This window comes from Diuraphis noxia, unplaced genomic scaffold (genome assembly GCF_037042655.1).
Source record: "Diuraphis noxia isolate RWA-SAM2 unplaced genomic scaffold, SU_Dnox_SAM2 contig0003, whole genome shotgun sequence".
In the NCBI taxonomy this organism is placed as follows: Eukaryota; Metazoa; Arthropoda; class Insecta; order Hemiptera; family Aphididae; genus Diuraphis; species Diuraphis noxia.
The window spans coordinates 34,901,274-34,925,982 of NW_028301713.1; the positions used below are offsets into that span (position 1 = coordinate 34,901,274).

The following is a 24,709-nucleotide window of genomic DNA, read 5'->3' on the forward strand; positions in this document are numbered from 1 at the left end:
TTTGAAAAAAAACAAAGAATAGATATTTTCTGTTTATTGAAAAAAAAACCATACAATATATAATATAATATATTTAATATGTAAATAATAAATATATATTCTTAAGAATATGTGATAGGTAAAAACATTACGCAAGGTTAATCTTTTTTTTAAGCTGTAAATCTAAACTAATTTAATGTTACATTATGCTACTAACTAATAATAATAAAAAAGTAATTAATAACCACAAAATGAGCTTGTCATTTGGGTAACACAAAAGGATGAGCCAGGTCCTCATTTAACATGAGGCTACCTTACAAAGTGACACATTTGCCGACTCTGAAGTGTACTGGCTAATGTAAAAATAGAAAAATCTAACATAATTATTACAAAACATACAAACATAATTGTATTATTTTATGTTTAATATACACAAAATATCATATAGAAGTTAATATATATATTATATATTTATATATATATATATACTTATATAAAATAGTTATAATAAACAATAATAAAAAAAAATTGAACAGACTTATCACAACGGTACTAAAATTATATTTTCATATAGTCAGTAAAAGTTTGAATTTATAATTTTTGTTTAATTTAATTCAAAAATGTTGGTCTCCCTCCAAATTTTCTTCCCCAGAGTTTAGAGCTTACTGGTTTGATTATTATTGTTGTAATTATATAGTTATTATAATTATTATAATTAATAACAATAATAATATAAATTATTTGGTTATGTACATGCATAAATTTTTATTTGACTATAAACTAGAGATACTGGAACTTTTAAAGCATATATTGATAATAAGAGAAATTGCTAAATTTTAAAGGTTTAATACAATCAAGAGTACCTAACAAAATGTGTCTGAGAATTTTTTGTTGATTAAATTGTATATTATAATAGTAAATATTAGATATAATTCTTAATCTACTGTGTCAAATTAATAATAACCTTCTTAAAGTTTATAAAACCTTAAACTACATCATAAATATAATATTACAAAAAGGAATATTTTGAGGGTTATTTTTGAAAATAATGTTACATGCATTTTTGAATTTCAGACTTAAAAGAGACAATGAATTGACACCATTTATTCTTGTTTTTTTTTGTGCATGTGTATATTATGTTACGTTCTACGGACAGATTATTCCAATGTCACCCTGGACATCATAATACCGCCACGTTTACATAGCCAGGCACTAAACATAAAAAAAAAATTATAAATTTAACGATATAACAAAAATTATAATAAAGTCCCATACCCAACACCAGCTCCAAGCAGTATGGATAAAATATTGGTCAGGAACAAAGTATACAAAACTTCTTTAGAAAAGAGGCCGTCTTTGCCAACCTTAGCGTTACGCATACTGTATGTCTTCTTCTTAGGATGAATGAATTTCCAGTTTCTACAATAAAATAATTATTACAAATTTAAAAAAAAAAAAAGTGATAATTTTAACCACAAATTAAATGTACAAGTTTTAAATGGTGAGTGGATGCAAAAAGTTATTTTGTTATAAAGTTAGTGATCCACCAATTTCTTGTTTGATGCAATATACAATTCACAAAAACTACTAACAAACAATTTACTATTTACTAATTATATACATAAGTTTCTAAAATACCTGCCATCTAGTGAAATATATTATCCATATTTAAATAAAATGGCTGATTTTATTTAAAATTACAAAAAATATAAAAATATAATCAAGTAATTTCAGTTTAAACTGTTTAAAATAATTAGTAATCTTTAATTGTATTGCAATAGTTTAAGAAAAATTTAAAAACAATCAATAAATGTACCAATTCCACAAAATTGTAAAGTATTTTATTAATTTTTAGATCAAATTTTTAATGACAGATTTTAAATACCTATACATGATTAATAATTATATATAATTACTTGGGAGGTGCCTGGTCTGGTCGGCTACTCCAATCCCAAATCCAATCAGTACTTTTGTCCAAGTTGTACAATTCTCCACCCTGTAAAATCAATTGCATATATATTATTATATATTGTATAACCAATTATAATTTTAAATCCACACTTGTAAAATAATATTTACAGATTGTGTATACTTAAATAAATGATAAAAAAAAAATCCAAATTAAATCCTTTTGAATTTGTTATTATCTTACAATGCAGTTTATACACATGTTCAAGTTAATCATTAATGGAGGTACCATTTAGGGATAATGTCTATAAGCTTTAACAATCACTATCCATCTAAAAGAAGGTAGATAATCTATTAACATATGAAATAGATTTCAAATTATCATAAACTAAAAATGTTATATTCTACAAACCACTTAAAACCTAATGTTTATTATATATGGGAACTTGATAAGAAAAAAAAAAAAAGAGATGAGCAGTAATTGTGAATCATTTATTTAGCAAACATGGTTTAAATATAAAAGTGAATCATTTGACATTACAAAAAACAAAACAATTTAAATCAATATTTTAAATTTTAATTTCTTTCACTGAAACTTTACAACATTGTACTGTTGTTTCCTATAACATTGTAACATTACAATGATATAAGTGAATTGTACAATATTTTAACAATTTTTATTATATTTAATTTCTAATCACAGCTCACTTTCAAATTATCATTAACTACCTATAATTGATAATCTATGAGCAAATTTAGAAAATTATTAACTCTACAGGGTGTCCTGTGAGAATTTACCCATTGCGATATCTCCCGAATGGTGATATCGAAATTCTAGTTTTGTAATAAGACTCACAGGGATAAGAACTACAATTATTTCATATTTTAATTTATTTTAATGTTTTGGTAAAAAAGTTAAAAAATATATTTTTTATTTAATTATTTCCAAAAACATAAAGATAGCCATTTTGTAGAGTTTATTTTTCTGAAAATATTGAAGTTACAACATATATTTTCATTAATTTCCTGACTTTTAATATTTTTTTTTGTTTTGAAGAAATAAAATATGATAATAAATTTATAACTATTAGGAACACGAAAAGTATTCGGCCGGCCGTATGAGAACCCGCGCGGCGCGGCGGGTCACATGTTTGATAACATTATGGTGTTAAATAATTTACATTTTTTCTCGAAACTAAAAAAAATATTAAAAATCAGGAAACTAATGAAAATAAAATTTTGAAACGTCAATATTTTAAGAAAAATAAACTCAACAAAATGGCTGTCTTTAAGTTTTTGGAAATAATTAAATAAAAAAACTAAATATTTTTTAACTTTTTTATCAAAACATTAAAATAAATTAAAATATGAAATAATTGTTATTCTTATCCCTGTGAGTCTTATTACAAAACCAGAATTTTGATATCTCCATTATTTCGTTAAATATCGCAATGGGTGAATCCTCGCGGGACACCCTGTTTATACAAAAAACACAGTTCATCAATATTAATAATAAGAACCAATTTAGGTATTCGACTGTTTATAGGAAAAATTGTATTATTAAATTTTATTTGACTACACTTACTCTGTTTGAATAATTTATGTAAACTCCCTTGAGATCGTCTTCCAATTCATTGTTTGGACTGTTTGGCGGTGATTTTGGACTGAAAAAAATAATAAAACGATCGGTTAGAACTTAGAAGTAAACGATAAATAATCTACTGCAACGAATTAATGATATGTGTACTATGTTACCTGCCCTTTATGGACGATTCTTTGGACAAGACTCTCGACGAAGAGTTGCTCTCTCTTTGTGCCTCTTTCAACAGTCTTAGATACTCTTCGCCGGACGATATGAACGGCACTGGAGTGACACGGTCAGCACTCTGGAAAGATATCGGTGATACGCAGCTCGTGATATCCACCCAAGATTCTGGAAATGGAAATAAATGCGTAAGTTATGTTTTATTTTTTAAACTACTGAGCGGAGACAAAGGAATTCATAATGTAAACATTTCCAGTATCCAGTCTTTTTCCATTAACGAAAAATTAATTACATAATATTACAATCTCTCGTGGACTGCAATGAACCTTTGCGATAACAGTATCTGAATGTTAATATTGGCCAAACATATAATACAGCTGATGGTATTTACATTGCAGTTATTGACATGGGTTGATGTTACGTTACGTGGGAAGACTGTTCCGTTGTGAATTATGATATTTTTCCGGGTGATTATTTTCCGCATGTTAGGTTGAATTTAAATTTTTAATATTAGATTAGATTTTAATAGAGTTTTAAAAATCTCCTACATATAACTTAATATTATGACAAAAACTTGAAAACATAAAAATTCTTATGGGACATTCAAAACGTCAAACCACTTATATCAGAGATGTGCAAATATTTTTTTTGGAAAAGCTTTTAAATTAAGTACAAAACTAAAAATATTATTTTCACGAACATTGAGTGAGTCTTCTTTTTTATTACTAGAAACGATAATTAAAAATAAATTGTTTTTCTCTACCGTATAATTAATTCATTCGTAGCACACAAGAGTCAAGAGATGATTCGTAAACGGTGATATAGGAGCCAAACACTGGTGAATTGTATTACTCGAGGTAACTGAGGTGAATGGAAACATACCTACAACCATTGATTTTATAATTTAAAATTATAACATCAATGCTACAAAATAAATAAGTTCATATTTTGAAATCTGATCGAGCTCAGAAGTTCAATTTTTAAATTAACGTCTTTATAGTTAATTAGTCAAAAAAGTATATCTAATTATCAAATAACAATTAATGGTTTAATAAAATAGGTACAACCATGAGGGAATTCATATTTTGTCACGATTATAATATAACAACATTAACAACTATATATCTATATATATAATACACCTATATAGTATATATATTAAAAATTTATGAACATCATTTTTTTTTTTAACTTTCTCACTCGTTTCCTTAAAAAGTATTGATGTTTATGGACATTTTAGTTGATCATAATTTTATTTTATCACAAAACAACATTTTTGAAAAAAAATATGATAACATTTAAATTGTTTACTATTTTGAACGAAATAAATTGTGTAGATAAAATCAAAAACAGGGATGAAAGAACCACCCATACAGGCAATGAAAAATCCTTTATAAATGCGATACCGTATAGTATCTATACACACGGTTGATATCGTATTGCCATATGTACACGTGTAAGACTATACACCAGTGACGTGGTGAAACGAGTAATGGGATATGTATGTACCTATATATGAAATAACCATTACAAAATAATATGTTTATCGTGTGTTTGGCGACCGAATGCTGTATATGGTCGTCTAACAGTAATGTGATATTTCTAATAGATTGCAGGGAGACACGCGACATAATAATATAATATCATTGAAAAATCAACGCACCTATATACAACTACCTTACCTACGTAAAAACTTGGCCGAGATTGTCATCAGACGATAAAAATAATATATAACATTGTGCGCGCCCATTAATACCCACCTATATATAATATGGTATATATATTATCTACCAATATCGTTTTTGTTATTTAAGTTTATTTATTATTATTTGTATTGTTCTTTATTATTGGAGCGGTATTTATTTTTCGAACACACCTATACGTACAACCGCAAAGGAACACATTGTCTTTGGAAATTGTAGAAAAAATAATTTTTTTATGTTAACGATTTAGTTACCTACCTAATTAAATATCATCAAAAAATGCTTTGTTTTTTCAAGATATCAGTGCAATAGTTAGTTTATAAAATATTCAAAATATTGATTTACAAATCTAAAAACTAGTAAATATACAATTTCAAAATTATAACAACAATTTAATTGTGAAAATATATATAACACCATAATACTCCGGAGGTCAAATTATGTGAAATTATAAACAGCGATTATTATTGCTTTAAATAAATATATTTTTACATCAAACGTTTGCATGCCATCTGAAATCAATATTCAGACTATGAGACAATGATTTCTATACAATTAATATAATACATATATAAACAATTTCCTATTTATATTATGGTAGCAGTATAATGTACAAAATAAAAACCTTTATACAGACTCAGACGAAAAACTAAACGATTTTATGCAAACTTGTCCTTGCTATGTACAACAACAAAAATGTTTACGACAAAAAAGAAATAGAAACCAAGTGGAGCGTTAAAATATAAACAGCGAAACCAACACGCAATGACAACACCAGACCATCACCCAACCAAACCACACACACAAGTATGTGCCTACCACGTATATTATACATTTATATCATAATATAAACTTATGACTTAGATATATTGTGAATCGTAATGACCGTCACACACATAACCACAAGTGTCATCGTCGTCGTCGAAAGCGCATAAATAATATGACGAGCCATGCGAAACCGCGTCCGTATCAAATTTAGCGAAAACCTCACGGCACGGCGGCGTTAATGTCTCTATCGTCGTCTCCTCTCGCGAAACAACCCGTTATTATCGAGGACGATACGAAAAGTTCGGAGATGCGAGTCGCTTATTAAAATATATTTATTTACTATAATAGTCGCGCGCTGTATACAGTACTATATACACTACTACACACGTCATATTATATTATACGGTTTTTAGACGTACCACTATCTGGCATCGTCGCCGACAACAAACATTGCGTTGCGCACGCATTCACGCGGCCAGAGGTCAACTATATCACACGGTATTATATGTCGGTATATACCTGCTATGCTAATCGTACACACACTGAAGCTACGACGAACAACAACAACATCACCAAATAACCAGATTGTTTACGACATTGTATAAGACCAGAAGGTAAAGGGGGTGAGAGTATGACGTTAATTTAAAAAAAAAAACTGGTATTTCTATAAGGATAGTTTTAAATTATTTTAAACGTCTATAGAATAGCCCCAAAAATCTAAATAATATAATATCTTATCCATAATTGAAATTAATACTAAGATTATAAGTAATATAGTGTTCTATTAATACAGTAGGTATTGTTCAACGGATTTTTGTTGACAACATAATTGAGTGTATATAGAACTAAATAACAGTCTAAATATTTTGAAAATCGTGTTGTGTATAGAAAATAAAAACATGAAAACTAAATATCTTAACTATACGATTAATATTTTTTTTGTATTTCAAGAAAATAACTAAAATCTAATCTGCAGAAACCACTTTTTGTTTCAATTTATTGTAATCAAAAGTTAAGCTTTAAGCTTCAAACGAAAATTGTGACTGTGTTTTCGATATACCTTGGCGTAAGATGGTTTCACCTATGATGATAAACCTTATAAATTCAACTTTTAATCTTTATACATAATGAGACAAAAATTATTTATTTTTTTATTAGAAATAAACAATCTATACAAGTATGAACAATAAGCGTATGTGCTATAAGAGAAGATAAAGATGATTTAAAAATAATAATAGCAAAAAAAAAAAAAATTAAAGCCAACATTATTTTAAACGTCTATAAAATAGCCCAAAAATCAAAATAATATAATATCTTGTCCATAATTAAAATTAAAGCTAAGATTATATTGGGTGAAAATTTCATGTCTGCGATTATTCTCGTTTGAATTAGATATTACAAGAAATCAAAATCTATTTTGCCAGCATTCTCATTTTATTACAGTTTTTCCAATCATCGGGAAAAAAAGTGCAGAGATTATTTCACCACTCTACTCCTGCACCACTTCCAGTCACACACAAACCATTGTTGAAAAAAAAATTCGCCATTCCATCGAGTGTAGTATTTCTAAGTGAACATATGAAACAATACAACAATATTATAATTTACAAACACGACGAAAATGCGATGGTTCAGTACAAAATTATGTGTAATCCATTGATCGCGCACGGTCCTTAAGCGGCGAACTAAATGATGATGTCGTAATAATATATATAACGTGTCGTGAAAATGAGATTGGACCCGCAGCTGAACGTACAACGACGATCGATACGAAAACAAAAACGAACAACGTAATAACAATAATATCATGTGTGCAGGAGTGCAGCTAATTAGAATACGTTATTAATATGCGTTGAAAACAACTGCAAAATACTACCTAAGTAGTTAGGTTAATATTAGGTAAATATTTAAATAATAATTAATAAAAAATTCTCGTAATCTCGTGCCGCACAGTTGAACATTTGCGGTCGGTAAGGAAATCGAAAGTATAAATTGGTTCTGTTATCACCTATATCGGACGATATAAAAAAAAAACAATGGAAACTTACGCCCACCAGTATTGGTGGTTGTACCCATATACAATGTTTCGGTTCAAGAGTTGACAAAAACGTTAACCGTAAATTGAAAACTCGTTTGCATTTTTCTCTAAAAACAAGTGTTTTTGTTTCGTCGAGCAATAGAAACAACAACACTTTTTTGTTTTTTAGTACCAACATCACAATAGTCGTCGTCGACTGCGCTTAAATTTAATATGCAAATAATGCGAACAATCATTTTAAACATACTTATCGCCGTTAAGAGACAACGTCGAATAATATATTTTTTTTTTTCAAAGTTTATTAAAGCTTCAACAACACAGGTTTTTAGCCTACTTTAGTTAAAATTAATACAAGAAAAAGAAAGGAAAATATATATATGTATACATTAAATTTTGGAAAACATTTTACTACATTATTATAGTTACTATTTACAATGGGTATTTAGTGTTTATATTATGGAAAAATGTACTGATTGCAGCTGTTTTCATCTTTGAAGGCTTGATAGAGTGATGCTGGATTTTGGAGTATCTTGCGTGCTTCAGTGAATTTGGGGCAGATGATTACGATATGTTCAATTGATAGAGTTACGTTGCAACTGTTGCAAGTATCGCATATGGGTGCTGGTTCTTTTTTGATGAAATGTACATGGGTTACGAAAGAGTGGCCTATTTTGGCTCGAGTAACTGTTACTTCGTCTTTTCTTTTTGTGCCGGGAGGATAGTTTAATTTCTGGACGAGTAATTTGGTATTTCTCAGTTTGTTGGTAAGGGGAATATTTTTCCAAAAAATTTGCCATTCTTCCATTATTTTCCGATGGATTGTGCTGAGGATTTCTCGAATAATATTATATTTTAGTTTTAGAGCTGTAAAAATTGCAAAACGCACGGTTTTCGATTTCAATCCCATTCTGATCTCAATCATAATTTTTAACCACATACAAGACATCTATGACTATATCGAAATAGACGCCTATCTATTTACGAGTTTTGGTGATGCGCACAATCGTACTATAATATAATATTATACTAACATTTGTACAACATTATTAAGACTAAAATTCGGTTATGTATCGGACACCCGGTGTATTGATGTATTGTTTCTTACGGTAAATCTGCAGAACGTCATAAAAACGCGATAAAATATGAGCACATGCAATGTTTTATTTTTTATCTACAAAACAGACGGTGTAGTTTGTACATAACATACAATATAATAATATATAGATACTATGAAAATTAGCGAGCGACTGCAATCCGTATGATATTTGACAGTGTGCGGGTTCGCCTGTAACTTTTTTTTATCCAGCAAGCCTATAACTTTTTTTAATAATTCTACCCACGCGTTTCGAAATGTTCGTCTATAATATGATATACAAAGATAATTATAAATTGTCTGTAAACATAGGTTGGTAAAACGCATCGATAATTATTTATTAATGTTTAAAATATATTATAAATTATATATTATTATACTACGATATCAGTTTTTATCGGTATGGATATAATATAGTATATTATATGTTATAACTTATAACACTACCTATAGATATAACTGAAATCGAATTATTCATATCACGGAGAAAAGTACAACTAATTGTTTACTGCACAAATAATTATTTATGTATTATTAACTATAAATTTTAATTATACATTTGACAGCCATACTGCATTTAGTTCAAATTGCAAAATTTAAATGCTGTTGTTGATTTTTATAACCACATAATCACACATTTGAACAATTATTATTCATATTATACTAGACTATGTAATATGTAGTTAATTTTTTTTTTGTTAATTTGACTTGAACTAAATAATAGTTCAACTATAGTTAAATCTACTATTTTCAAACTACAAGATTGAATGTTGATTAGACTATCCACAACATCTTAACTTACGTCCATAGCTGAATGTACTCAATAAACATGATACTTTATTCTATATTAATATAATTATGTAAGTAGGTAATGGTAATCTTATTGTATTTTATATAAAATAGTGTAGGCGCTACTTAATATTTACATAGACGTATTTGTACATAATATATATATATTGCGTACGCTATTCGATTTCTTTTTAAATTTATACTATTATTTTTATATTAATGTTTTTTTTTTTTTTTTTTTTTATATATATATATTCATATGTTGTATATACATAAATAATTCATATTATATATTATTATAATATAGTTTAGCATAATACGTATATTATAATCGTACGAACTAAGAATCCACGAGGAAAAAAACATAAATTTGTCAATATCTGTCCCACGCAATGCCATTATTTCGAGTTTTGAAAGCTGGCCTACCTAACTATATGTATAGAACCATTCGAACTGGACCGGTATAACTACGTTACGGACGAGATGGGAAATTAATTCGAATTCGCTTTGCGCGAGCGTCAGATCTATCCAAATTTCGAGAGCTTATACATTGTTATACCTATTAAGCAGTACGACTAACTATTATACAAACTACAGAAGTACACTGCTATGACCTGCTGCAGAACACCATAACCACATGTGGATTTGGTTCGTCGGCAAGGCGAAAGTATATTTTATCTACAACAGCTACCGTAAACGTGCGGGATATAATTATTTACACACACGCGAATTTTTTTTTTTTTTGTTCGTCTATTTGAAATCTGAAGTTACTGCAGATTACGCGCCACGTTGCCGATTCGATTTCGCCGCGTGCACACTTCTGCGCTGCTATATAAACATATAACACCTATATGTATAAAGGTAAAATCGTTCGATATTCAAAATATAGGTATAGTAAAGCTTATTAGACGGTATGTGTGTATATGCATATATAAAATATTATGTAGTATAACTGTATAAGTATAACTATACCGCGAACGTGCCATACAGGACGCGACTGGCGACGTTTATATACTGTTTGAAGAGCACTCCCGTTTTATTATTATCACTATATACAATCGCGATGGATGTGGTCTGTTTTTGTTATACTCCTTTTCACTGTGACACACACTGTTTATTCTGTAGCTTGTCAGCCAAATGCTTTGCTAAAATTGAAAACTGCAAGGGTTGCACCTTTACGAACCGGTAATTAAAAAAAGGATTATATAAATAAAACATTAAATAATACTAAAATATTGTAACTCTCAATTAGTTTCTATACAGAACATTGACCATGGTCATAATAATATAATACATTTTAATATAGTTACATATTATCTTATCATTAATATCAGATTATTTTATACTTGCATCGTTTTTGCAAACACATTTCATAATTATAATACTCTAATATTGTCTCACGCGAAAATTTTAGCTTTTATACATTAAAAATAACTACGATGATAAAGGTATTATAATATACGAAGTATGACGGAGATTTCTGTCTTTTGTCTAATAAAAAATGTAATGGAACCTCTTTTTGTGCGATAATCGTCATAAAAATTATATATAAACTTTAAAAACTAGACAAAAACATCGACAAAGAAGAATAAAACGAGTGTTGCACTCACTCAGTTAAATCGCTCTGTATACTTGGCACCGGTAGTCCGAAATGTTTTTAGACGCACACGTGCCAAACGCATCGTAATTAAAAAACAATCACGCGGGTTCAAATGAACCGAAATAAACGCTATTCTATGACGCGAATGAAAAAATCATCTTATAAGTTTTCTGTCAAATTGCTATTTACAGGATGTGCTGCTCTCAAGCAGATATTTGCATCATCATAATAGTTCAATCATTCAATAGCTACCTATGCTGCAATATAGTCAGTTTCTCGAATTTTGGACAACCCGCGCGCCTAAACGATAGAGGCTCAGCATTAATATGCCGGTAAATTATTTCTTTTCCCAATCGAAAGTCGACAGCAAGCATTCAGAGATAAAGAGATAGGGAGCCTACACGCGTAATGTTTGTATCATAAAGTATTTGCAAAACGCGAACAAATGAAAACCACAATACATTGTGTATTATGCATCAATATTAATTGTTAAAAAGTCAAGGTTTATAAGAGAGAGAAAAACCATAATGGTACGATGACAATAACAACAACAACAACAAGGTTTTCGACATAATAATGACAAGTAAAACTCGGCAAGAGATATAAACGATATTTTTTTTGAAAAATAAGCATAACATAATTTACTGTAACGTATATATGCATAAATTAATAGTTTAAGAATTACTCATAATTTAAATATCCAATTAGATTGAAACGCATTTTAATCAAAACATATTTATGCAATTATCGTATCGACTACATCACACTTATTACTTTATTAGTTATTGTTTTTGCATCGTATATTATATATTGATAAGTACTTGAAATAAGTCGAACGATAAATTTTAACAACCGCTATAGATAGGTAATATAATCATTATCAATAATTGTATACCTCACTCTTGTAATATTATATTATATTCAATTTATAACAGGCGCGCTTTCTATATTTATTTCTACTTCTTACAATTGCATTCAATATTTATTATAATGCAGTTATTGTTATTTACACACAAATAATACTATTAAATATACATCTATACTGTAATCAAATTTCCAAAACAATAAAAATATCTAATTGAAAATCGTAACTATACACTTTAAACAACTATATCAATCTGACCTAACCTAACCACACATCGTATATTACATTATAAAAATTTATAAACAGCTATTTATAAATAATATTAGGTATTATTCATTATATTACATAAGAATATATTCAACTACCCGAAAACTTGTTTGCAGGATGCATAACAAATAATTAAACGTAGTTATTAAACTACAACTAACAAACGTAAACTCAACTCGGGAACAAAAATAAATAAATAATCATATTTATATTTATGTTACCTCCTAAAGGTTGATAATTACAAAATGTGTCCTTGAGATAAAGTCGTTTAATATTCAAATCATCAAAAACCACCTGCGTCCTGCAATTTTCTTATTTCTATTTAACTGATATCAAATGATATAATTTTCCTAAGCCGGTATTTTATGTAGAGGTAGATAGTAGGTAAGGCAAGACCAAAACTAAATCACTTGCTATACCTATCTACCTATAATAAATTACTACAAACATAGAATACTGACAGTTATATGGTTTTTCTAAAACTTGTCAGTTTTCAACCAAAAGATTTATAAATTAATAGTTCGAAAAAATTGTATTGCATACATTTTTACATAGTGTTAAATAACATAATTTCCTGAAAAAAAAATTTTAGAAATACAAAAAAAGATTTGTTTATTTTCTATTATATATAATATATATAATTTTTTTTATTTAGATTTTATACAATCCGTACATAAAAAAGTACAATAAGCATAAATTATGTTATTTTTCTAAAATCATATATATATATATATTATTTTGAGTGTCTTGAGGGAAGAACCAACCATCAGCAAAGGCACTTCGGTGTGAATTTTAATATTTATTTATTTATTTATTGAGTGTATTATTTTTCTCATTTTCGCGTATTACATACCATTATTTATACGAGCGAAATCGGAAAACGATGATTTTTTTACAATTAACAATTTTTAAAAACAACAATACCCGTCGTCGAAGCGGTATTGTTATTTATTCTGCACGACTGTAACATAAATTAGGTAGAGTTATAAATGTATAATATAATATGCCTACACATTACATTTTATTACATTGTGAATACTATCGTATAAGACTATACAAAATATAAATCATCAACGCCGAAACGTACAAGACAACATAATAATATGTATAATAAATTATTCAACAATTATAACAAACATAGATACCTATACGTAGATATTTATGTGCTCACCTGCACTAGAAGCGCAAAATAACTATAACGAAATCGCTCGAACAAATCTTCCAAGAACACAACCGCTGCAGTACACGCGTAAAATATAATACGCAAATATAAGGAAATAACAACAGAAAAACGACTAACCCGATACACGTTTTGGCAAATCGAAATTCATAACAAATTCACTAAGTACCTACCTAATATCTAACAGCAATACACAACATGATAAGTGTGTCGGCCGTCGAGTATAGATTGTGTTTCGCCACGTTTACATCACATTTTCAAAATAAAAACACTTCTATAGAATGGCGACGATAGTATTATATATTATTATTATTATTATGTTTTGCGTTGTATTATATCATGCGCGCGGAGGGAGCTTTCACTTGAAGAGCGTTTACTGTGGCCTCGGCTACGTGACCGATCTCACGAGACAAATATTTTGGTATCTATCTAGGGATACTTATTAAAATATATCGTCACATGTGTGTGTGTGTGTGTACCAAGTCGAAAACGACAAAAGTATAGTTCGATGGAAACACATTGGCGGCAATGTTATAATTACATAAGTAATATATAAGAAGGTCTTTGTGGTATATCGTGTATCCCAACCCCCTTCCCCGCCAAAGAATATATAATATCAGCCCATCATTCCCTACAAACGATGAGCGATTAGAAACGGGTCAACAGACAATTATGTATAATTTGTATTTCAGTTATTTGTATGGTAATATATTTATGTATTTTAAGTTAAGCAATGAAGTATAAAAAGTATTAAAGTATTCAACTTTTAACCATTGAAGTGTTGATCGTTGGTGAGGGACCTTGTGAGCTTAAATCAGGAAATCATAATAATATACAATATTCAAAATTATTAATTTATTTCTTATGGCTTTTAACATAAATTAATTTAAGTATTAAAATTATAATAATACATACAGTGGAGGTTTTGATAAAACATCAGGGGGGGCTATTTTCAATTTTTGTGCCCCCCACCCTCCATAATAGTTGCATATATAACTTATTTATATGCATATTGCATATATAACTTACAGAACATAACAGTTGACAGAAAAAAATCCAAGGAGTGGCGAGCGCCCCCTTCGCCCCCCCCTAAAAACCGCCAATGAATACATAACGTATACGTATTATAATACGGAATAAATATAAAGATACAATAATAGGTAAATAGTTTAACTTAGATAGAATAGTATATAATCTAGGTATATAGCTAATATTTGAACTGTACATAGATCACACATACACAATATATATATATACTTATACTTTAATGCAAAAAAGTTATCTATAGACAAAACATTTTTAAAACATCAAAATAAGTCGATGTTATCTAAAAAAAAATACAAATTAATTGAAGTTCATATTCTCAAATCGTGATACTTTTCAAGAATCTAGGCCAATATTATGCAAATATATTTTCGGTAATATGATAATAAAAATATGAACATACCTACTTGATTAATGATTAACTAACATTTCTATAAAGTAACAATAATGATGCATTTTATATAGGTACTATACAGTGCATTACCAAACTAAGAAATATTAATTGGGTATTTTCAGTGTATTTTTAAGAAAATACTGATCTATATAAACAGGAAACTAGGTTGAAGTAATCTAAAAGTCAATAGGTTAATGTATTTTTGTGAATCCTGCTGAAGCATAAGTATTTTGAGTAACAAATGGACAATAAAATTGTCTTAAGATAACCTAAGTCTTATTAATTATAATTTATTATATAATAATATACGAACTTAGGTATAACCAATTTTTAGATTTTGTTATTTATTTTTAAACGAATTAATTTTTAAAAACACTATGGTTATTAGTTATTTTATTACATTCATAAATCAATAAATTAGTTATTATGTCCATAAATTGTAATAATTTGTTAAATTAATTAAATTAAATTGTAGGTACCTTTGGTTTTGTTTTATAATATAAGACACCATACTTTTCAATTCAACATTTTTTTAAGCTTATCACTGTTAAACAATAATTATATTTAGTGACTGATAAGCTTTTATCAAAATAATATTTACAACGCAGATTGTTTAAAATTAGTTAGTCAAGAAATCAATAGAAATAATATAAGAAGATCATTATGATGATTTTAAGATTTTCATAAAATATTACAAAATTACAATTGTTTAACTTTTTTGATCAGATTAAAACAATTTGACTTATTTAATTATTAAAATATGAATATAGTGACCTTCTTTTATAAAAATATAATATTAAATGATATACTTAATAATATACTAATAAATGATAATATTACCGTATTATTTTTAGTATGTTTATGTGTCATGACTTCATGAGTCATTATTGTGTGAAGCTTTCCTGATAAACACAAGTTCACAATGATAAGACTCATTTTTTTTAAATCCAACTAAACAAAGAAAATACTTAATTTATAATATAATTGAAATAAATACGACCTAGTGAACATTATAATTCAATATTAAAAAACAATTTTTCCTCTATAATCAGCATTATTAACTTGAAACTTCCGTGTATTTTCATTAAATTGGTATTGACATTTAAGTAAGTTATAAAAGTATATGTCAATAAGTGTTATTGAGTAAAAGGTGTTAATTTAAAACCTTTTAGTTAACGTGTGTTGATTATGTGACGTATTGTAAAAAAAATAAAAATAACAGCAATTAAAAATCATGCATCTTATGTTGGTAATTAATTAAATGTCTAATTACACATAATATGCATCAAAGTTTTTTTTTATGATTTAATCTATAAAAGATCAGAACAACTCAACTTGCCAACAGTCATATAATTAAATTATCGTTATTATTTATACTATCACAATTATTATTATTCACAAATCATGACATATCACACTACACACATTATTTTGATGATTTAAAAATATTATTTTTATTAGACCATAATGTTGTAACAAACACATAAGATGATGTATTTGTTTAATCGCAGTTATTTTGAACAATACCTATACTTACGTCATTAAACAATAAATAATAACGTTTCAAGTGATTTTTTTCCAAGATTAAAGAGAACAAATTTGCGTTTAATATAATGCGAACATAATGTTTAGATTGTGATTAGGTAAATTGTGTATTATTATATCATCATGTATACACCTTACCAAATAAATAAAGTATACATATACGGGAAGTTTGTACAAAAACAACTAACAACTATATTAGAAGTACTTATTTTCGATTAACACCGATTTTTTTAGTGTCCATTGTAATAGTAAACAAACGTAGGTATTTACTTTCCCAATGCCGTTAACAGATAGAAACGTTGCGTGTTTATTTGTTATGATTTATAATTTATATATTTATATATATATATATCAATAATATCATCGTCGGGCGTTATACTCACCGTCATAAACATAACATAATAGTATACGGTAATAATTTGACTTCGAAATGATTGCACTAAAAGCACTATTGCGCTCGTTCGCCATTCCCACGATATAAGTCGCTATCATAAGATTATATATATTATCTTAATTCATAAGGACGCTATTAGACTATTAAACTATACATTTATCAACAGTATAATATAGAACCACTCAAAATTAACTAAATAAAACAAATAACTTACTATTTAGTATTTTTATAAAGACTATTGAAAATATCATAATAACAAATATTATGCATAAGATATTGAAATTTAATGAAAAAAATAGTTATAGGAAACATTTGTTTTGAAATAATTTTATGGAAAATAAACTTTTTATATTAAATCATCATGGAAGCTATAAAAAAATAGCTTTGCTTTTTTTACTTAAAAAAATACAATAATAACATAAAAAAAAACAATTGGCGCACAGATAAAAATAAACAAAAATACCTAAGCAAAAATATAATATTGTATAATAATTAGAATGGTTGAATATGGCGTGAAAGTATCTAATTAATTTTGAGTTTAGAATGAAATTCATCGATAAGAAAATGCATTAAATTCACAGTCTCGCTCAAAACGACTATACAAGAAACGGTGCATATGTTTGAATTTACTCTATATTATATAGATATATATAACATATGCGATATTTTATTTCAGATAAATATTACCAGTAAAATGTTACAATCAATATCGCTTGACGTTTCTGAAACAGTTAAACAGTTAGATTCAACTAAACTTTTTTTAATGAGATATCGTTCTGATGAAGGGTTCGAAAATACATTGAAGTCTGCTAAACTACTTGCAAACGCTCTTGGAATTGAAGATTCATTTCCATTAATAGATCAAAGTAGAATTAGACGTACAAATACACAGTTTAATTATGAGTCATCTGATCATTCCAAAATTGATTCTAAACAAAGATCCAAAGTAAACTTTTTCAATGCAATTTTAGATAGAGCTATACAATCAATTAACGAAAGATTTGTATTACTTTCTGAGCATGCAAACTTATTTTCATTTCTTTATGTCATTTCCAAAATAAAAAATAGTGCTGAACTTATGACTCATTGTAAAGATCTTCAACTAGCACTAGCATCAGATAACGGCTTAACTTCTGACATTAATGCAGTAGAATTCTATGATGAAATTACAGCTCTGCAAAGACGGTTTAATGATACAGAAACTAATCCTCGAATTGTTTTGGTATATATTTGTGAAAATCAATTAGTTGAACTTTTTCCTAACACTTATATATCGTTAAGAATCCTTTTAACACTTCCTGTCACGGCTGCCACGGGGGAAAGAAGTTTCTCAAAATTAAAAATTATTAAAAATTATTTACAATCCACAATGTCACAAGATCGTTTAGTGGGCCTTGCAATGATTTCAATTGAGAAAGAATTAGCCTATAATATGGATATGGAAGAAGTTGTATCTGATTTCGCTAACGCAAAAGCAAGAAAAGTCAAGTTCTAATACGATGTTAACATTTATATTATGTTTTATTAACTTTTATATTATAATACAGCTATTTGTAAATTGTTTTTTTTTTTTTATTTATTTAAATTAGTAGGGATTTACTTGACTATAAATATATCAATCTAATCAATTGTTAACTTTATACAAATAAATATAATGAACTCAGAATTAACTATATTTTAGTAATGTTTATGTGAAAAAATATTTGATATAGTCTTTACATGTAAAGGGGCGGCAAAACTTAAGTTTGCCTAGGTGTGTAAAATCACTCGAGCCGGGCCTGTCTATATATTCGTCATACGCACACTCCTCAAATATTAGTTTGCTAACCGCAAACTCGTAGCTTAGTCGTAATTAGGCGACACGTGTTTAATCACTAGAATATTACGTTATCACATATACGATTGAAACAAAGTGGGGTTTAAACAGTGCAAAAAGCATTATAAATTATAATACGGTTTGTGCATCGTAAAAACAAACGATGTTCAACATTATAATTACACGTAATAGGCGATGTTGGTTAAAAAATGTAATAAGTGTACGCGATCGGACAGAGTGCTTAATATTAAAACATCAAATGCACTAAAACATAATGAAATCGATTCGAAAAAACCCGATAAGTACATTAAAGAATGATTTTACTCGGGAATCGCACAAAAGGTCGTACGGGTTGACGCATTAATACATGATATTATCGAGCATATTATTATTATTATATCAGATGCGATTAGTCAAAGTTTTTATTTAAAATAAGGTGTCTAAGGCGAGGTTGGCAACGATAAATGAAACGTAGTATAGTCGATATATTGTGTGCGCGTACCTACTACTCTATATTATAATATTATACTATTATTATGCATCCGAAACGAGATAAATAAGTTTTGAAAAACAAAATTAAAAATCTTGGCTAGAACTTGAGCCGTACTTACATATTGCGTTCATATAGTTTCGTCAACAGCACGTATAGTATACCGGATTTTAAATCATTGTTATTTAATTTCGTTAACTCGTCATATATACATAAGTCGTATTCGACGTGCGTCACAGTGTCACACAACACGAGTAGCACTAAAAAACAAAATTTTTATTATTTATAAGAATATTATTATACAAAACTGCATCAAAGCATTTACGCTTTTACGGACTTGACGTCTGCAGCACGGTACCTCCCCCCACACATACTACGATAATATATAGAGTGTGGGCTTTTAAACTTTAGTTGACAGGTGGTTGCCACGTAAACAATATCGTTAACCAAATAAAAGGTCTATATCATGTACCTATATCGAAGTGCCGTGGTATACAGGGCCACCACAATATTATTATATTTTGACTATAGCAACCGATAGAAACACATAAAGGTAATCTCGACCGTCGATTTTGTAATGCGAAATTTGGACGTTTCTGTACACACGTGTAAATCGTGTAATACACGCACGCGCAAATATATTATTATTTATTATTAAAATTCGAGTTGTTGACCACCTGACCGATCGAACTTTTGTTCTTTTTTGGAACGTACGCAGCGTCGCAGCTCGCGGTCAACGCGGCAACGTCGGGTAAGTCTTGACCGGTCTTGACGCATCTAAAAATCGACCTTGGCGTTGAACGCGTGCATTACATACGCCACAAGTATATAAAATAATATATATATATATATATATATATATATATATATATATATATATATATATGCATGTGTATACATGCTGATGCCAGCACATGCACGTGTGTAGATGTGTAATAATAATAATAATAATAATATTGAAAAAGTTATATTATACTTTTTGTGCGCGCACCCGAGAGAGAAACTGTTGTTACGAAATGAGTGCGTGTAAATCATATTGATTTCGAACTTAAGACACGATTGAATATAATAATTATTATAATATTTTTATATGAAACAGTTCCGGGTAAACTCGTCGTAGATTCTATAACACACGACTATTTTTTTATTCACATCGTCGCGTGACACTTGAACGATTCGAGTGCAAATTGTGCAATTCCGAATATTGTCCCTTATCGTAGTGTGGGTGAAAACAATAAGGGAGGGGCTGGGAATAGTTTAAGGCGGTTTATGTACCGATGATGGATGACGATCATTCAAGTTTATAGTATTTTGGTTTTTTGGTAACTACGCCGCCGTTACTCGGAACTCTTTGAGTTTATTGATGTTACGAATACGAGTATACTACACACCGTTGTACCAGCGTTTTAAAGAAAAACACCGAATATTGATATAATTTATTAAACGGACGTAATAGCATATTATTATATTGTTGTTGTTGTTGTTGGTAGTCGGTAGATATTAAATATTATAATAACTAATAACTGTACGTCATGCTAGAACTTAGAATTAATATCAGTAGGAACAAGAAGTCATATATTTTTTTTATAAAATTCTAGTAAATAACTAATAAATAAAAAGACTATTGATATTTGACACAGCTGCAGCTATGAATTAAATAATAATTTACGATATGATTAGACGATGAGAAGGATGGGCTCGATAACAAATAATATTATTTTTGTATATATATATAATATATATTGATATCAATATATCATCCTACTAGGACACATGCACTCAATATGTATATAACATCATGGATTTTTTTTGACGTTTTAATTTTCCCACGAGGAAACAATAAAAGTATTTTAATGAAAAAATAACGAAATTAATAATTGAAAAAGTATAAAGACATAAAAACTACATTAAACAACACCAAACCGGGCACCAAACAAACAAACATATTATTTAAAATTCTTGATTAATCAAACTATTTAAATCACATTAAAAATCAATAAGTATATTTATCCACTAATCACATAATAAAATTAGGTCTTGTTTAAAACTAGTTATTTAATTGTTTGTCTAGTATAATAAACTTAATACCTATATCGAATAAAAAAATAATAATCTCGGGCATTTTCAATTCCACTATTTTAATTGTAGTAATTGTTTATTAAGTATGTGAAGGGGGTATCAAATTTAAATGCTCATGAAGTTATTTACTTCCACAATTTATGAGAACAATAATAAATTCAAATATGCCTTTTAATTGTATCCTATTTATACTTTTATATTATAAAAGAATAAGTACAATAAACAAGTATATTTAATTGATATATATATATATATATTCATAGTATGTAATACCTACTAACTTATACAAAACCATAGTCTGTGATAGGTACTTAGGTACATCCTTTAAAGTATTGTCAATTGATTAAACCTACAGATGCATAAAAATAAGATAACATTTAAATGTTTAATGAAGGAACATTTTACCATTATTATTTAAGACAATGTACATAGAAACAATAATGCCCACCATATTATTATTGGGTGATATACAATGTGTAGTTCTGTTTTTTTTATGGAAGAGTATATTTTTTTGATTCATACTATTTACTTTTAATTCATAAAGATTAGATAATAAGTATAAATATTACAGAATTGTGGTTAATATATTTTAATTACTCTGAAATATCACCTCTTCTAACATCTTTTTTTAGTAAAAACTAATAAATTAAAAATATTTTCTTTGAAATATTACTTAATTAACCAGAGTCAATCTTAACACATTAAAATTTTAAATTTATATTGAAATAATTTATAAAAAAAACTATTTAGAAAATTATCAATAATAAATCTTTCATACAATAAATATTACCTATATAGGTGGTACACACTTTAGAATAATGATAATGAGAGATATCATATTTTGATTGAACAGCCGTTTTATAATTGCACCAACCTATTTAATATCTAACAAGTGCCGAATGGCAAATTCCTTAGGATATAACATTAAATATTTATAAAGCGATAGTGCATTTTCCAATGCAATTTTAAATAATAAAAATGATTTATTTCAAACTTAATCGAATGTTGTTCATAATGAATGTATGTAATAATGTAATAATAAAAATTCTGAGAAGAATAAATTGATAAGATGATATATAAAAAATATAGACAATAGAAAAGATAAATAATTAAATACAAAAGTTCAGATGTAATTAAACCCCGAATTAAACTTTTAAATGGTTTGGAAATTATAAAGAAAAGCACCTAAAACAGAACAGTAATAAATTGCTACCGTAGGTCCTATAAATATTTAATCCAACTAGAACAATTTAATTTAAAATAAATTCACAATATATTTATTAATTATTATATTACCCACAATTGTCAACTGCTATAACAACAGCTAAAAAATGTCTACAAACATATTTTAAACAAAATGAAAATTTTAAATTAGTCTTATACCTAATTAAGACTTAAGAGCATAATAGTATTATGCTAATCAATAGTATTACTGGAGCAATAAATGTAGAATTGTAAATAACTGATCAAAAGTAATAAAAACATTTTAAACTGTTTTCAAAAATAAAATTATTTTGGTACCTACCTAGATAATTACATCAACAATATTGACATATAATTTTAATCATCTAATCTTAATGATATGTCATATTGACCGCCTATTCAGTGTAATAAACTATGAAAACAAAACAGTTTCTTAAATTTAATAGTTAATACTAAATAAATATCAATGGATATTTAACAATAAATAATATTACTATGATAAGGCAGTAATTTTAACGCTACAAATGCCCTCTGTATGTTTTACCCAATATTATTTAACATTACTGCTCTTTTACAAGTTATATAGGTATTGATTATAACATATGACTAGGAGGTATATTACTATAACTATTATGACATAATATAACTGGTCTACACAACGTTTACCATCCAAAGCTTGAAACAGCTGTCATCTCACCAAAGCGTTTTTTCTCTGTTAAATGTAACTCTGAAGACTATTGTGTACAACCATAATAAAGGATATGATGAGCAATAATTATAGCTTTCTAGCCCCTCCCCCCCTCACAACGTCTGCAATGGCCACTACATCGAATTTGGACAAACGACAGTAGCCTGCAACGTGCAAACCAATGCACAAATTTTATATTACATTTTGATGCATTGTTTTGGAACTTACACCCCTTGTTTGGTCAACAAAGTTGAGAAAATTCAAAGGTTTAATCGAACATATTATGTGAACTATATCCTAATGTTGAAAGAATCAGAGTAGAATAACCTATCAACTTAAAAGCCTGTTTGCACTTTTAAATAATATTAATCTATTAAATGGAACCATTACAATTATCCAGAGACCGGTCATTTCCTACCAGACAAAATGTCTTGTTAATAATAAATGACACATTGATTAACAGAATTTTGTGTCCAGGTAGGGTACCTATTATTTATCCGAATTTTGAATTTTTTTTGTTCTCTTCTGATAAGTGGTGACGCTTAAAGCTGTTACATGTTTATTAGAGTTGCTTTTCCTTTATGATAATCGTCATCTACTGCAGCAAGGTGTTATCTGACACCTGACCCTCCACCCCCCCCCCCACGAGCGAGGAGGTGTTATAATCAAAATATAGGTACACATAAATGACGGGAATCGGGGAATACAAAGGAATATTATATTTACCGCCAAGCGATTCCTCCGGCAGGGACTTCGGCGTAGTGGTCATGATGACAAGAGAGCAAAAAAAAAAAAAAACACTGTTTTGTTCGTTGAGCTGACGCCGGAAGGGAAACCGCGCAAATACGCGACGGACGGTTCGCGCGCGGTTGACGGTCTTTCAGCCGGTCACTTTGTGCTGCGTTAGCAGCGGAGACAAACGGTCGTGAAAAACGAGTGACAACGAAAAGAGTGAGTAACGAATGACGATCGATCGTTCGCGTCCGTTTTACACGGCCAACGCACGAGAAAATGGACAACGAAACCTCAAACGGATTATCGGGAACAGCCAAAACGACGGTCGACGGGCAACGGCGGACAGACGCGGAATGAACGGTTGGA

The 24,709-nt window shown here is 28.3% G+C and overlaps 1 protein-coding gene across 1 annotated transcript; it reads right to left on the bottom strand.

Moving 5' to 3' along the window:
• BNIP3 (BCL2 interacting protein 3) lies at nt 1–24,709 on the bottom strand. The gene is made up of 6 exons (XM_089223686.1): nt 24,335–24,709; nt 3,643–3,820; nt 3,473–3,551; nt 1,896–1,975; nt 1,255–1,398; nt 1–1,191 (listed from the first exon to the last, which is right to left on the bottom strand). The coding sequence occupies exons 1-6, from the start codon at nt 24,375–24,377 to the stop codon at nt 1,137–1,139; spliced, it is 579 nt and encodes a 192-aa protein (XP_089079812.1). The 5' UTR covers nt 24,378–24,709; the 3' UTR covers nt 1–1,136.